At 41.2% G+C, this 14098-nt stretch overlaps 1 protein-coding gene across 1 annotated transcript in view; it reads right to left on the bottom strand.

The window, feature by feature from the left end:
• Positions 1–1529: 1529 nt before the first annotated feature.
• The window catches only part of LOC141139257 (G-protein coupled receptor family C group 6 member A-like), a 78672-nt gene continuing 66103 nt past the window's right edge, over positions 1530–14098 (bottom strand). The window contains exon 6 of the mRNA XM_073625215.1: positions 1530–2746. Coding sequence (XP_073481316.1) covers positions 1764–2746 — 983 coding nt within the window. The 3' untranslated portion in view covers positions 1530–1763. The remainder of the gene's footprint in view (positions 2747–14098) is intronic.

Below are 14098 nucleotides of genomic sequence, written 5' to 3'. Positions count from 1 at the left end.
CATATTTCACCATTTCATGTGCCTAAACATGAACTTATCCATTAATATTTTGCAATTAGGATACAACTGTTTTGCATTGCCTTTTTATTGATTAAACTGGTTACCACCTATATGCATGCTTATCATAGTGATTTCAATATTTTCTGGTTCTTGTCTGTATAAATCTATCTATCTAATCTATCTAGTAAAAAAAGAGACAATAGATATTTGCAACACTTTTATTTTTTAAATAAAAGAAAAAAACTGCTGCACCAACTCTATTATACAAAGCGGCCAGCACTAACAATTAGACAAATTGTGTGTAGAAATATAAAACAAAAAGTGCAGCGCTATATTTAAATGAAAACACATCTGAAAATGTGAAGGTGATTTGGAGGGGTCTATACATAGATCACCTCTACATAAAGGTATGATTATAACCAATAAGAGTTATCTAAAAGTGATATCAAAAAAGATCTCTGTGGAGGCTCCTGTGAGCTCTTAATCAGTATAATCAATAAAAAGGTGTTATCACACACAAACCATATTACTATATCATGACAGTCCCAAAAAGGACATAGACTTAAATCTTACTCAAAAGGTAACATAAAAAGCTTGGTGATGAGAAAGTGACCAATGTGAATATATGGACTCAAAAAGTCTCTGGGGGTTAACAGTTCTTTCGAGTGTGGGAGTGATCCCAAAACTTGTATTCAAATCTCACACTGCTAAGTACATGCTAAATTAAGGATGAATCTTCATAAAAACTCTTGCTTTCAACTGGAGGGGATGTAAATAAAATGCCCTTACCAGAAGCAGTGGACTCACTGGCCATTGGCGGTGAGTCATACAGGCTTTTACCGTCTGGACGGTAGGGATAAAGATGCCTCCAATCCTGGAAAGAGAGCCAGGAAGAGCTTCACGACTTTAAACGCTCCTAGGTAGGACCTGCTCCTCCTAGATTAGGGAACGTATTCAGTTGTCAGCTGGAATCTTCTACCGGATGTCACTCACTTGGCATCCCCCTGTGTATAATCAAGGAAGAGGAAAAGAAAAAAGCTTCCACATGGTGTAAATCCAAGTAAAAAAGGGGAAGTTTTATTGATAAAAATTGCAATAAAAAGTTCAAAATTAAAGGTTCGGTTCATATGAACAAGAATCTAGCGCAGTAAAATATGGTGGCTGTGGTAGCGTCTACCAAGACTTCAACTTTTGAACTTTTTATTGGAATTTTTAACAATAAAACTTCCCCTTTTTTACTTGGATTTACACCATGTGGAAGCTTTTTTCTTTTCTTGTTACCTTTTGAGTAAGATTTAAGTCTATGTCCTTTTTGGGACTGTCATGGTATAGTAATATGGTTTGTGTGTGATAAAACCTTTTTTTGATTATACTGATTAAGAGCTCACAGGAGCCTCCACAGAGATCTTTTTTGATATCACTTTTAGATAACTCTTATTGGTTATAATCATACCTTTATGTAGAGGTGATCTATGTATAGACCTCTCCAAATCACCTTCACATTTTCAGATGTGTTTTCATTTAAATATAGCGCTGCACTTTTTGTTTTATACTTTTATTTTTTAAGTTTTTAGGAAAGCAAAGGCAATTATACAATTCAAATTAAATCAATGAATAAACTAACATGCTTATTAATTACTGTAGCCCAAAAGGCTTCTATAGAAAAGTGTATACAATTAATAATTCAATGATACATTGAATACAGTATTAAATTCTGGCTACCTTTAAAGGCCGCTCAAAAAGAAAAGATCTTAAAATTGTACTCATGTAGTTCTTTGGATTTCATTAGCTGGTGGATTTGGCTCAGACACATCATCTGTGCACATGAAAAACTTTCTGGCTTTAGCCCTAAAGAATTCAATTGTACTGCTGTTCTCACTGACATTCTCAGTTTGTTTGAATAATACAATGTAACACACTGGTAAAAGGTGACATCCTATGAAGCCAAAGACAGAAGAAAGAATGGCAACTATTTGTACCGCGGAGAGGTACATGCCCCTAAAGTTCTTATAGACTGGGATAAAAAGAATCCACACAAACATATAGACAAGCATGCTGAAGGTGATACTTCGGGCCTCGTTGTATTTGTCCGGTAGTTTCCTTCCCTTATAAGCAAGAAGGAAGCAAGTTAAGGCAAGCATCCCAATGTACCCTAACATGATACCAAAGGCCACGTAAGATCCTTCATCACAATACTTGATGATAAGCTGAGGTGTGTTGTTATCGGTCATAGGAGAGGGGCTTTTCAAAATGAGCCACACTAAACAAATAACAACCTGGCCACCGGATAATACAGCCACGACAATGATTGAGCGCTGGAGAGTGAAGTTACCGATTCGCTTTCCCTTTTTGGCTGACTCAAATGCTATGAGGATCAATATAGATTTAATTAGGATGCAGTTGACAGCAATGGTGAAGCTAATGCCATACAGTGGCTGTCTAATCTGGCAGACTAGAGGATTTGGCTCTCCAATGAAAAAGCAAATGCTTGCTAAGCTAAATATTAAGGACACTATCAGAAGGTAGGCGTAATGACCGCCTGCTGCTTTAACAGAGGAATTGTTAGCATTTTTCACAAAAAGGATTACTATCAGTAGTAGGACTGCAATTCCAAATGAACCAAAAGTCACTAAAGTTACAGCAAATGGGTCCTTCCACTCCAAATATTGAACCGTCTTATTGTTACACCATGAGCTTCCATTTGATGACCACTGATGGGAGGGACACACAAAGCACTCAGCCATGTCTAGAAAAATAAATTGTAAATTAAAAAATAAATGTGTAAAATATATGTATAATAATAAAAAATCATTTTTCTTCAAATTTTTGCATGCATTTTGAAAATGGACTTTCATTGCAGAGTGAAACCATTAGCACCTAAATCAAAGATGACTAAACAAACTAAACTGTGTCTCCGTCTTCCTGTTGGAGCTTAGATGGTTGGTGCTGATATGTTGGAATGTACAATGGCCAGGCCAATGTGGTTAGCAAAAATTACAGCTGTTTTATTCCCATCAGCCTTATAGGTTTACTAACTTACGATCTATGGAAAACTGAAAAACAGATTTGCAGGTGGGGACTAACTTAAAGGGTAACTCCACTTTTGAAAAAAAGAAATATATACAGTAAATAGAAAAAAATATAGTATGTGTGATTGCTACACAAGCCATGTTGTAAAATTCAATTCAATATGGTAATTGGGAGGCATTTTGTACACAAACTTGCTTGCATGATTGGATCACTGATTTTCTGAACTAAGATATAAGTCAGATTTTAGGCATTCCCTGCATCAGAAATGTAAAACTTGATGAGATACTGCCAGTGGCAGAACTATGAGGGTCTCAAAGGTTGCGACTGGGCCCTGGCATCCCAGCATTCTCGGGGGACCCCAATGCCGCAGGGCTCTGAGCTGAGAGCGTCTCTCTCATACAGCCCAGAGCTTGTACTGACAGTTCCTCCTCCTCCTTCCTCCCTCGCATGGGTGGGAGAGGAGAGAGCCAGTCTGCTCCTTCTCCTCCCAGCCCTCTCCACCTGTGTGCAAGTGTGGGAAATGTTAAGATTTGATCATTCAAATGCTGAGTTTTACACTTCCTGCAGTGCACACAGGAGGATAGGGGTGGGAGGAGAAGGAGCAGATTGTCTCTCTCCTCTCCCATACGTGCGAAGGAGGAGGGAGGGGGAATTTTCAGTACAGGCTCTGGGCTGTATGAGAGAGATGCTCTCAGCTCAGAGTCCTGCTGAGGAGGCACTGATAGGTGGCATTGATGAGAACTGATAGATGGCACTAATTGGCAGCACTGAGAGGCGACACTGCTGGTCACTGAGAGGTGCCATTAATGAGCACTGATAGGCGGCACTGATAGGCAGCACTGTAAGGTGGCATTAATGAGCACTAATAGGCAGCATTAATGAGCACTGATAGGCGGCTGCACTGATGGGCACTGATAGATGGCACTGATAGGCAGCACTAATATCTGCCATTGATGAGCACTGATAGGCGGCACTGATGGGCTGCACTGATGGACACTAAATATCTTTGTAGACAATGTACTGACAGTCTTGCCAGTTAATGGCTCTCCATTCCTCACACAGACACAGCATGGGAGGAAAGGCTGCTCATAACTGGCAAGTCTGTTTACATGTGAGCAGCTGATCACATTGGAAAGGGCTGCTGTGATTGGCCCTTTACCATGATCTGTGATCCATGGGCATCCCCCCCAGGAGGCAGGGTTCTGGGGGGATGTACATAGATGCCCTCCCAGAACTAGAAGCACTGTGGACACTGCAGCTTTCCTCATTAGAATCACTTCCATTCAAAATGAGTATGTGATCAGTCTGGTGGAGCAAAGAGCTATTTCTTCACAGAAACAAAAGGTAGGAATCTGCTATAAAGTTAAAATCTCTGCAATGTACATTGATCACCCAGAGGGTTTTTGTTTTCCAAAAAAATAGTTACTCTATAAGATAAATAATAGTTTAAAGGCTACATTCACCTTTTTGGGCAGAATTTCACTTTTCATAATAAATAAAAGCCCTTTTCCAATTTCTTTTCTGCCCCGGCCATCCCAATGTGCTAATCTCTCACTTACCTCCTCTACAGCAGCTTTGAATTTTCATCTCTTTTTTTGATTTTTTTAAATTGCTTTCGGATTCCATAATTTCCTATAGGTCATATCCTCCCTCATTGCTACACCACCTCTTGTCTTATTTTTACCCACTTCCTGTACAATCTGATTGTACAATCTCCTTTGGGTCTATAATCAACTATATTATACAAGAGCCTGTCTGATTTGATACAAATCGAAATAGATTTTTTGAGGTGGGTCCTACTATTTCATAGTCCTGGTAAATCTAAAGGAAATTGTACATAGACTGTATAATTGGATTGCATAAAGATACAGTGTATGTATATTTATACAAGTACATAGGTGAGATTGGATGGAGACAATCAGCTGTCAGGCCCCGTTCACATCTTCGCATAGCGGGAACACATGTTCCCCTGCACAATTTTTTTTTGGGGCATTTTGAAGCGTTTCCGCTCATCATGCATAGGGTAGCCCATGCAAAGCTTCACAACATTTTTTTAGAGCAGAGCATGGTGTGTTTTTTACCACACTTTCTGATGCACTTGCAGCATGTTTGTAACTAGGGATGAGCGGAACACCCCCGAACACCCCCGTTCGGTTCGCAGCAGAACATGCAAACAGGAAAAAATTTTGTTCGAACACGTGAACACCGTTAAAGTCTATGGGACACGAATGTGAAAAATTAAAAGTGCTCATTTTAAAGGCTTATATGCAAGTTATTGCCATAAAAAGTGTTTGGGACCCGGGCCCTGCCCCAGGAAACATGTATGAATGCAAAAAAAAGTTTTAAAAATGTCAGTTTTTTGGGGAGCAGTGATTTTAATAATGCTTAAAGAGAAACAATATAAATGAAATATTCCTTTAAATATCGTGCCTGGGGGGTGTCCTTAGTATACCTGTAAAGTAGCGCATCTTTCCCATGTTTATAACAGTGCCACAGCAAAATTACATTTCTAAAGGAAAAAATATCACTTAAAACTGCTCGCGGCTGTAATGTATTGGTGGATCCCGGCAATATAGATAAAAATACCAAAAGTATGCGTTTGCAAATGTGTGCTAACTAAACCCCTTATCGTTTTTATCGCAGACTGTTGGACAGGTCAATTTGGTCAGTTGGCAGACTGGTTGGTGAATGGAATGTTCTGTTTTTGTCTTTAATGTGTTTCCCCTTCCATGTGCTCCTTCTGTGAAGGCCAGTTATAGGTGGGGGCAGGGGCCATTTGTTTGTTACTAGTGTAAAATATGGTCCGGGGACACACTGTACAACTTTACTGCCACTGTGCTCTTGCTGGGTGACCAGTGTGTTCCTGTTCCTTTAAGGGGGATTGGGCTGCCTCCAGGTCCACCTGCCCCTCATCTATCCATTCAATGCATGTGCTTCCATTGTGAAGATGCTTATAAATTCAGTAGCGTTAGGACTGCAAGCATACACAGGGTGCCGTGAAGAGGCCTTGCAGCTTATGCATGCATTTGCAAATGTGTGCTAACTAAACCCCTGTTTTTAATGCAGACTGTTGGACAGGTTAATTTGGTCAGTTGGCAGACTGGTTGGTGAGTTAAACTATGGAATGTTCTGTTTTTGTCTTTCGTTGGTGGTGGTGGTGCCACAACACTGTAACCCCTCACAGATACTCTTTTTGGGTGCAGGAACAGGCCCTGCTGTGAAACATGACTGCCAGTTTCTTGTCCTTCTGTGGCACCCCCTCTCTCTAGGCTCATGTTACTCCCTTCCTCAACCTGGGAACCAACATCGGAGCCTTCAAATCGCTGCCCATCCTCCAGCAGCATATAACTGACACTGTGGTCGAATAATTCTGGGGACTCCTCCGTGCATGATAGTGGGAGTGACTGTGGACAAGGAGCCGGTGGAATAGGCCACTTTGGCAGCTGCTTTGGAAGGCAAACTACTCTGAGACTGGGTGACAGAGGATAAGGACAGCTTTGTTATCCACTCCACCAACTCTTCTGCATGTTGTGGCTCAATAACACTGCCAGTAGCAGCAAAAAAGGACAAGCGTGCCCCATGGCCACCTACAGAGGATGCACCATGTCCACAAGTACCACTGTTGACTGTAGACACAGAGGCTGCTTGCCCTCTTTTAGTGGCCTGTGAGCATCTGCCTCTCCTTGGTGGCCTTCCGGACATGATGTATTTTTTGTTTTGCAACACCACACTACACTGTATTAGCATACCTCCCAACATTTTGAGATGGGAATGAGGGACACCTACTAGCAAATGTATGTAGGCATAGGACACGCCCCCTGCCACACCTCCTTAAAGGGGAAAAATACAAAAAAAGGGTTAATTAAATCCACAAGTGCTTTTTTTTACCACTACTATTCCTTTATATTGGCTTTTAAAATTGAAAATTACAGCAATTTAGAATTTGGATGAAAGGTTTAGAACTGGGAAACACTTTTTGAAAGATAAAAAGTGCATTTTATATACAACTATATAGATCAGACCAAAATGAGGGACAAATGAGGAGGAGAGAGGGACAGAGGGACATTGCTCCAAATCAGGGACAGTCCCTCAAAATCAGGGACAGTTGGGAGCTATGTATTAGATACTGTGTACACCGCCTGAAGTGTAATAGAAAGTGTACAACGGCTGCACTATATTGTATACTGTGTACACCACCAGAGGTGTAGTAGAAACTGTACACACTATATTAGATACTGTGTACACTGCCTGAAGTGTATTAGAAATAGTACACCATGGAATGCACTGTAGATATAGGCTACACTGAATGCAGAATATATATATATATATATATATAAATATATATGAGACTATATATATATATATATATATATATATATATATATATTAATATACCACCTGAAGTGTATTAGAAACAGTACACCACAGAATGCACTGTAGATATAAGCTACACTGGATGCCTGTTATATATATATATATATATATATATATATATATATATATATATATATATATATATATATAACTGAATAACCTGCCTGCCTAATCTAACTCAAGCTATCTCTCTGTCCACGCCAACAACACTACACATGGCCGCCGTGTAAGCAGCCTTATATAGTGTGGGGCGTGGACTTAGTCCCCCTGAGCCATGATTGGCCAAAGACACCATGTCTTTGGCCAATTATGGCTCTCTCAGCGGAGCGCGCTTTGATTGGCCAAAGCATGCAGGTCAGGTGCATGCTTTGGCCAATCATCATACAGCAATGCACTGCGATCTCGCAGTGCATTATGGGGCATTTTGCAGCGCTCAAATTTTCCACGAACGCCCCATAATGTTCGCTGTTTGGCGAACAGGGCGAACACCCGATGTTATGTTCAACCTGAACATCAAGCTCATCCCTATTTGTCACATGGTAGATGTTTGCCTGCTCCCAGCGCCTGATGTACCATAAACATTTAATTGTGCTGCAAGTGCGATGCACGTTTTTCAGTGCATTTCCAAAATGCGTGGCAAAGTGTGTGTTTTCTGTGCAGTTTGGAAATGCAGAGATGTGAATGGAGCCTCATTGTTTTTGTGTAAACACACCAATTTCACTTTCAGGCCCCATTCACACCTAGTGCAGTGGCAGTGCAAACTTTTCCCACAACACGCACGGGTCAGCACATTTTTTCACGTGGCTAAAAGTGTGTTTGCTTCTGCACTTGGGGTGCCTTGAACAATTCCTGGCACCAAAAGCTCAACTAGTTCATTTTAGGCGTATAAATGTGGCCATACACTATAAAATCTGATTATCTGAATATCTGTACAATCTCCTTTAGATTTACCAAAACTACATAATAGAAGGACACACCTCCTATCCAATCACTCTGTATGCAATCAGATGGACCCTTGCACTACATAGTTGATGGTAGATCTGAAGGAGATTGTATAATCAGATTGTATAGTGTTTGATGAGCGTTACAGACTTCCAGGGAAACACATCTCCTGTTTAAAACTACACCTCTGCTCTACATAGTCTGTAATCGCTCAGCTCCTGCACACCCTGCCAAATGAGTTATCAATGCAAGAAGACAGTGAGGTGAAAAACGAGGAAGACTCTAGCTGTGTGACATGGATTGTTTGCCAGTACAGAGGTGGGCAGGGTAATTAATCAATCAATTTGACAGCTGGTTTACTGCACTCTGTGTATCAGGAGCACTGTTATGCCGCGTACACACGTTCGGAAATGCAGCCAACAAGACTCAGATGAGAGCTTTTTGTTGGAAAATGCGACCGTATGTATGCTCCATCAGTCTTTTGCTGACGGAATTCTAGCCAGCAAAAGATTGAGAGCATGTTCTCTATTTTTCGGTTGGGAAAAGTTCCTATCCGAAAATGCGATCGTCTGTATGCAATTCAACGCAAAAAAAATCACGCATGCTCAGAATCAAGTACGAGACGAAAGCGCTCGGTATGGTAAAACTACCGTTCGTAATGGAGATGGCACATTCGTCACGCTGAAATGTTTTAAATAGTTTAATGCAGTGCATTCTCTTCTTCTTTAGAATGCTAGAAGAATGCAGTTGTTTTGCTGCTCATATTCACACAGAATTCTCACAAACTGATTTCTTTATTATTGTTATTATTCCTGAATAATCTTTTTTGTTTTTAAAGCCAGATCTCCATAATAATGTTTATAACTCTTTTTATAGCCATTTTTATTTGATTTTTTTTTAATCAAGATCTCCTGTTGTTTTTTTTTTTTAATTTTAAATTATTTTATAGTGATCTCCGTGTTTTTTTATTTTGTATGTCACGTTTCCACAACAACATTATTATCTTGTATTTGTAAACCTCAAGAAGGTTGCTTGGAGTCCCTTGTTAATTTGACATTGTATTTTTGAAATGTACCTGCCTACTCACAAAAAACTTTCCTATTTGAAGAAAAACACATAGGCAAGCATTTTCATAACAAAATACAGAGGAAGGCAACGCTGGAGAAACTGCTGGAATTTTTGAAGCCTTTGCACCCCAGGGCATACATCAACTCTTTGTAAATTAAAATTAGTAGCCTGAGAAGTCCATATAATAGGGAGCACAATCTGGTCTAGGACTCCCAGAGATCACAAACAGCAGCAGATGACATATATGTCAACAGCCTGCTTCTTCTGTCAGACCAGACTGAAGCCAGGTCATAACTTTCTTGTCTTCCTTACAGCCTTCCCCCCACGCTGCCCTGCAGCCTTCCCTGCAGCTTTCCCTTTGTGGCAGGAGGAGGAGGAGGATGGGCGAGTGCACATAAGTGGACATCATCGGTCATTTGCCCCCTCAACCCCTTGTGAATGGCCTCAAAAAAATTTTCACAGTTGAGGCGTTGGCCCTCCTACATTTTGTGCATATTTGAGGCTATATAGTAGCCATGGGCCTCTCCAGCGTCAAGGGGGGCTTTCAGGGCCTCATTAGCCTCCTTAATGATGACTGCCTCCTCCACTTTCCTCTCCTTCCTGGGCCTTTTGGGTGGAAGGCGGAGGGGAGGGACCTAGGATTGGGTGAGGCTGGGCCCAGCCACCTCCTGGCTGACACTAACCCCCACCTCCTGGCTGACACTTCCCCCGCCTCCTCCTGTATGCCACATTCCAGAGCCTCCTCCTGGCTGAGGTTTTCCTGTGTATGATAAAGGGACATAGTTTTAGTTTTTGGTTCATCAATCACACACAATTTTCAACTCATGAGTGTTGCAAATTGAAAGTTAATAAATAGAAAAGACTATCATTCTGAGCACAGAATTTTTTATTCTTGTCCCAATCATTTTTGGCCCCTACTGTCTATTGATATGTCAAACACTTTTTGTTAAATCATTCATTTCTTAGCAATAATAACATCTAGTTAACAACAATAATTTTCCCACCAAAAATATGTTTAAAAATACTATACCTGGCTCCAGCTGGGCTCCTCAATTTTTTCCAGGATGGAAGGCCCAGGTTGGTCCTCAGAAGTCTCAGTTGGGGTTAAGGGAAGGGTTGAAGGAAGGCTGGATGGAAGGGGAGCTGGAAGAGTCGAAAGTGATTCCCTGGCTTCCATCTGGTCTTCCAGAAACCGCATCTTGTTGTAGTACCACAGACTGGGTACATACACATCCTCTGCTGCTGCTCCTGACCTCATGGACTTATGGACCTTCTGAAGATCCTTCCTATACGTGCATCTTAAGCTACCAATTTTCCTCTCCAGGAAGTCCATGTCTGCGTTGGGGACCTGCGTCTTCATAAATTTCATCAGTTTCTCCTGCGATGCCTTCCTAGCTGGTTTATTTTTATGTAAGGGGTTTTTCACCTCCCACAAATTGCACATATCCCTGTATTTATCAATGAACTGGCCCATGAATTCAGGGTCTTTAAATTGTTTCATTTTTGCTGCAAGACCAAACAAAAGACAAAAACACTAATATCAGGTTAAACTCTCCTAATCTTGTCCCAATATAGGCCTCAATCTAGAATCAGTATAGGCCACTTATGTCCCAAGCTAAAATGTTACCTTCGTTATTACGTTCGTCGCTTCCGTTCCTCCTTCTTCCGCACAAAGAACGTAGGTATGACACACGCGTGTTAGCTTTATATATACTGCACATGCCTTAAACTCCACACGCGTTGCCCGCCCCTGACGTTCTTTCTAGAATATTCCCTACCCATTCTCTTTTGGCGCGCAGTGAGAGACGACATGGCGGAGACACAGCAGGTGCCTGATAATAGCAGTAACGAAGAGGAAAGCCCGGAGCAAGAAACGTTCCGATCCAGGAGGAGAAGATTTAAGGCCTCAAATATGGCCTTTGTAGAGATGGTGGAGATGGTCGACATATTGAAGAGGGCCGACTATGATGGGAAGTATGGACAGTACAACAACCCTAATCAGAGAAAGGCAAAGATCATGACTAAAGTTGTGAAGAGTCTGCACAGGAAATTTGGGGTATGACGATCCAAGGAGCAACTGAGGAAACGCTGGTCAGACCTGAAACTGAGGGAGCAGGATCAGTATAGAAGGATCAAGAAAGTGCTTCTAAAAAGTAAGTAGTTGTAATGTGTTACGATTATTATTATTACTTGCATGCTGCTCTATGTGCTTTTCTTTACTATTGGACAGTTTAAAATGGCGACTTTCATGTTTATGAGCACAGTAATCGGACGTAGTAAACATTGTTCGTTTGCCAACTAAATACGATGTTATTGCCAGATACAGGGTTAACTACAATTGGTCATGATAATTTGTATTAAAAGAAGTTTAGGACACTGTAGTCTAGATGTGTTTGCAACTAGAAGGAATTGCAAACTTGATTCAGTGTAATGTAAGGAGAGGACACTCAGCAGCTGTTTACACATCTGGACTCAGAAGCATTAGTGTGGGATACAAAAACAAACTTTTTAGGGTGTCCCACACAGGTGCTCCAGTGGATACTTAAGGTGCCTCCACATGTGAAACGTGTCCAAAAAAGGGAAGTGTTCCAGCTTGGTTAAGGGAATGAATCATGTCTTCAGCTTTGAACTCTGCCCAAACAGACAATTGTACCCCACTTCCAAGCAATGTTTCGTATTACTATTTCTGGCCTCAAATATCTGTGTGCTAAGTATACCTTTTGTTTCATTCTTATAGGGAAGAAAAGACTCGGGGCATCTGAGGACTCCAGGCCCCCCCGTCTCCTGAAGAAGAGGACCAGGAAACACCACAAGCTGAGGATGTGGAGGAAGGAGAGGTGGTGGAAATTGTCATCACAACAGGTGAGTGTCTGACACCACAGATTCAGGTAATAGATGTATGCCTGCATATTTATAATACATGGTGTGTATTTTTTCTTTTAAGTGATGTGCCTGTTGTTGAAGAACAAGCTTCTCATTTCACCAGTGACAGTGCCCAAAGGCTTATCCAGGACATCATGTATTGTAGTCAGGATTTAGACTTTATAAAGCAAAAAACACATGAGATTGAACTAAAACCGAAGAACATGATTGATGTACTAGGAAGAATATAAATACCCAAAAAATGCCACCATTTTTTTTTGTTTTTAACAATTTTTTATGCATTTTAAAAGCCAAATTTTTAAGATACAGACAGTGTGTCAACATGTGCTATCTGCCATCGAGGGATATCAGTGTACGCGTTTTGTGGCTGCAACCCCTTCCTCGCAACTCAAGTAGGTGTGAGGAAGTGGTTGCAACCCCAAAACACGTCCATTGATTCCCCATGATGGAAGATAGCACATGTTGAAATTAGGTATGAGATCAGGAGGAAAATCCCCAGATTGACTCCCAATTTGTGTGCATCTTCAAAATTTGGCTTTTACAGGGGTGACATCATCCCATCTGATGAAGGCAATATCAACACATTTTGGACACTATGATGTCTGATATTGCCTCCAGGTTTTCAATGTTGAACTGTGTAAGTTCATGAGTTGTGTACAGTATGTTATGTTTTGAAACATGCCTGTTTATGTACCCTCAAAAAATTTTAAGGTAAAACTTTAAGAAACCCATTTTTTTTTTTTACAACACACATGTGCATGTGCACGAGTTAAAGGTTTTATACTCATCAATGTGTGGCTTCTTTCAATGATCAACACCAGTTTTTGTATTAAGTTTGTGTTTACAGTGACAATGGGTGTTATTTAATAATGGAAAAACCACTTGGCACTACAAGTGCACTAGGAGAACCTAGGAGACAGCAAAAAGAAACACAAGCAGTAAATGAAAATCAAGATTTTATCTGATAAAATAGAAAATTTATTCCGAAATGGCCCCCTACCCGTAAAATATTCAACATATTTTTCCCACACTTCACGGGCGCTTTGGGGGGGCAAACCAGGACAGCCCGCTTCCAAGGCCCTTAGGGTTTCATTAAGTCTGGCCTCAGGCCCAACTGAGGCAACATATCTCGGATTATTTCGTTTTAAAAAGCTGTGCAGTAGGCAGCAAGAAAACACAATGTGGTTTAGTTTGTACTCTGCCATATTTATGGCAGCTAAAAATAGGCGGAACCGGTTGGCCATTATCCCAAACACATTCTCCACGACTCTTCTGGCTCTGGCCAACCTGTAATTAAAAACCCTCCTCTCCGGGGTGAGGGTTCTCTGGGGGAATGGCCTCATCACGTGATCAACCAGACCGAATGCCTCATCTGGGACGAACACAAATGGCAGTCCCTCAATGTTATCTTCCGCAGGTGGCAATCCCAAGCCACCACTCTGGAGACGTCGAAAGAACTCGGTCCGGCCATTCCTCCCCACATACAGAAACTCATGTCGCTGACACCACCGCCATCAACACAATACTATGAAACCCCTTATAGTTAGAATAGTATGACCCCGAATGGGGTGGTGGTATGATGTGGACGTGTTTCCCATCAATTGCCCCTCCACAGTTGGGAAAGTCCCAACGGTCAGCAAAGTGGGATGCCACAGTCTGCCATTCCTGTGGCGTTGAAGGAAACTGTGGAGTCAAACAAAAACATAAAAATTAGCCATTTTGCACATAAACATTGTAAGCAGATTAGACACAAACATTCTTGACCAACACCAGTAAAAAAATTTTTTGAAGGAGTATTTAA

Source organism: Aquarana catesbeiana, linkage group LG04, assembly GCF_042186555.1.
Source record: "Aquarana catesbeiana isolate 2022-GZ linkage group LG04, ASM4218655v1, whole genome shotgun sequence".
Classification (NCBI taxonomy): domain Eukaryota; kingdom Metazoa; phylum Chordata; class Amphibia; order Anura; family Ranidae; genus Aquarana; species Aquarana catesbeiana.
This window is presented reverse-complemented; position numbering and strand designations above follow the sequence as displayed.